Raw genomic sequence first — 2,896 nt, forward strand, 5'->3', positions numbered from 1 at the left:
AACTCCCACTGTCTTGGCATCAACACTAGCTAGGAACTGAGGCCACACCCAGAATAAGTCTTTCCAATTTGTTCCTTCCTTGCTGCTTGGCCTCTGCCAAGGAAGCCGGAGTCCTGCTAAGACTTCCCACCAGGGGGCAGATGTGTTCCATTGCTGGGCAGGGCCCAACAGAGACGGGACCAGTCCAAGCAGACATCTTGATTCCAGGATGGGAAGCCTTTCACCTCTGTGCTGGTGGCTGGGCTCACTGACTCTTCTTCAGTAGTTCAGCTGCCAACTTCAAGTCCATGAAATTTACCAGCATGGGATTCAAGTACCTGAGACCGAACTGGCCTCTCAAGACCCTCTCCTAGAATCAGGTCAAGGCCATACTTGTTTGCCCTCTGCAGGACCCTGGGTGTGTGTTTGGGGAGAATGGGTTGACCCCACTGGGTCAGAATCCCTGGGCAAAACTGTTGACTTCGGCTGCGTCAAGGGTGGTGATTCAGCCTGACAACACAACACATGACATAGACACCCACTCAGGATTACAGCAGGCACAGTACTGAGGTGGCTCCGCAGCTCCCCTGGGAATAGGAACATACCCCTCCAGAGGCAGGAGGAAGGTCCAGGTTGAGGTAGGAGGAAAGAGATGGCTGCAGGGCCTCGGTCATCTCCAATTTCTGAAATTCCCTGATAGGAGACGGTCTGGCCTTGGAGTGCCACACTAGACAGCTGAGGCAGGAGCTGGAGGCTCGGGTACACTGGAGTGAAGGTCAAAGCAGAGGACGCAGACAGCAAGCAAGGGGCTGTGAGTGCGTGGGTCTCAGGGCTGGCTTGTTTGCCTGCATGGTACGCACTCATTTTTAATTGTCAAATGTTTAAATCGGGAGTTCTAGCTAGAGGTCTGCCACAACACCAGATAAAGCTGCCAGCCTGGGTCCCCCAGACATCTGATTTTCACACCATGGTATAAGAACACAGGCTCGCAGAGTAGGGTCTAGAGGTGGTGCTTCCCAGGAGTCCTGGGCCATCTTGAGGGATCCTCATTCCCTGCAGAGTTGCCACCTCCTCTCTGCACAGAGACATTTCAACAATGTCTTCCCTGCCCCCAATCCCACTAGGACCATCCTGCAGTCTCCGCATTCGGGCAGGTCCTTCCTCCAGGAACGACTCACATGGTGTCCCTCCTCCCCAGCAAGCCTCTCTGGAGGGGAGGATGCTGAGGCCTCCTGAAGTCAGAGCAGGGTCCAAGGCAGGCCCAAAAGCCCTCCGTCTGTCCAGCTCCAGCCCAAGCTCACAAGTCCAGCTAGGGGGGCAGGTCAAAGAGAGGCAGGGACCTGCCTCATGCCACCCTGCATGTCCATGCCAAGCCAGCCCTCTGAGAGGGACACAGACCATGACATTAAAAGTTTCCTTTGTCCCTCGGCCTGCAGATGAGAGGGAAGCTGGGGCTGTGGAGACCACTAAAGAAACTGGGCCCAGAAAGAGTCCTGGAGTAGGGGCCTAGGAGGACCAGGGGCTCCTCTCCAGGGCAGGGTTACTCAGCCAGGGCTCAGGCCCTGCTCTGGCTGGGACATAGCACACACCAGCCTGGTGACTGGGCTTCATGCCAGCATCAGGCACACCGAGGGGCAGGGGCTTCTCCTCAGCGCTCTGCAGCAGAGTCTCTGGAGTCCCTGGCTGAGACTGAAAGGGGTGCTCCTCCTTGGAGAAAGGGACCTGCTCCTCCTTTGGGGAGCCCGAGGGCCTGGTGTCCATGTCCCCCATTGTGCAACTGGCCTGGGAGGAGCACTGTGAGCCATGGTCAGAGCTGCTGCAGACGTTCACGATGCAGGTGACGTTGACCTGGGTCCCATGTCCACCAGGAGAAGACTCTGTGAAACACAAGATGGGAGGGCAGTCAGTCAGTCCAGGGGTCTCAGAGGGCGGGATCTCACTTCTTGCCCCAGAGGCAGTTAAAGCATGTGGGGAAGAACACTGGAGCAGGGGCTGAGAGGCCGGGATGCCAGCCCAGCCCTGCTGTGCGATGTCGGGCAAACGACTTAACCTTCATGTGCCTCAGCTTCCTCATCTGCCACAGAAGGATAGCTCTACCACCTCTCCTGCCCAAAGCTCCCCATAGAGGAGAGGGGCTCATTACAGAGAGCAGATGGAAGTGCTGGACAACAAAGCCTCCTCACAGGGTCAGAGAGGTGGACGGGGACGTGCACCGCACAGACACTGGTCAAATGCTGAAGATGAGTGACGAGGATGAGTGACATCCCCGCAACTGCCAGAAGGCATCCGCAGTCCTGGCCACCCCAGCTGCAGATGGTGAGGACCCTCCACCTCCAGCACATTGTCTGCCCAGCCCAGGGTCAGGAAGCTGCTCCTTTGTGGAGATTAAACATCGGCCAAAAGTTGTCTTCGGTCTCCGCAAATCGTTCTCTTCTATGTAGAGCTGCCTCTATGCTTTCTAAATCTGCAGTTCCAGAATGCGGGCTGGGATAGTCTAGAGACCAGGATGACTAGTGTCTGTGTTCTGACAACCCTGCTCTTGCCTCTATGATCTTCGCCCTGTCACTTAATCTCTCAGAGCTTCAGCTTGCTTGGCTGTAAAACGGGTATAGTGACTGTACATCTCCATGTAGGCAAAGACGACTCTGTCTTGTTCACCACTGGACCTCTGGAGCCCACACAGCTCCTAGAGACAGGGGGACCCTCTCTGTGAAGCAGGGTTTGAAGATGGCTCCATATCCAGCCACCTGCTGGAAACTGCACTGGATACGAATAGACTCCTGGAACTCAACTCTCGGTTCCCCTCCCATCTCCCATCCAACCGGCTCCTCTTCATCTCAGTTCTCTGCTCCAACCACCCTCTCTGTAGACCCAGGGCCTCAGACCCTTCTCACACGCATACTCAACCAACCCACCA

General features: G+C 56.1%; 1 protein-coding gene across 2 annotated transcripts in view; it reads right to left on the reverse strand.

Annotated features, from left to right (window-relative positions):
- Positions 1–215: 215 nt before the first annotated feature.
- The window catches only part of TNFRSF1B (TNF receptor superfamily member 1B), a 36,256-nt gene continuing 33,575 nt past the window's right edge, over positions 216–2,896 (reverse strand). For both annotated transcript variants that reach the window (XM_006145297.3, XM_027770626.1), the window contains exon 10: positions 216–1,856. In XM_006145297.3, coding sequence (XP_006145359.1) covers positions 1,486–1,856 — 371 coding nt within the window. In that variant the 3' untranslated portion in view covers positions 216–1,485. The remainder of the gene's footprint in view (positions 1,857–2,896) is intronic.

This window comes from Tupaia chinensis, unplaced genomic scaffold, assembly GCF_000334495.1.
Source record: "Tupaia chinensis unplaced genomic scaffold, TupChi_1.0 Scaffold000146_1, whole genome shotgun sequence".
NCBI lineage: Eukaryota > Metazoa > Chordata > Mammalia > Scandentia > Tupaiidae > Tupaia > Tupaia belangeri.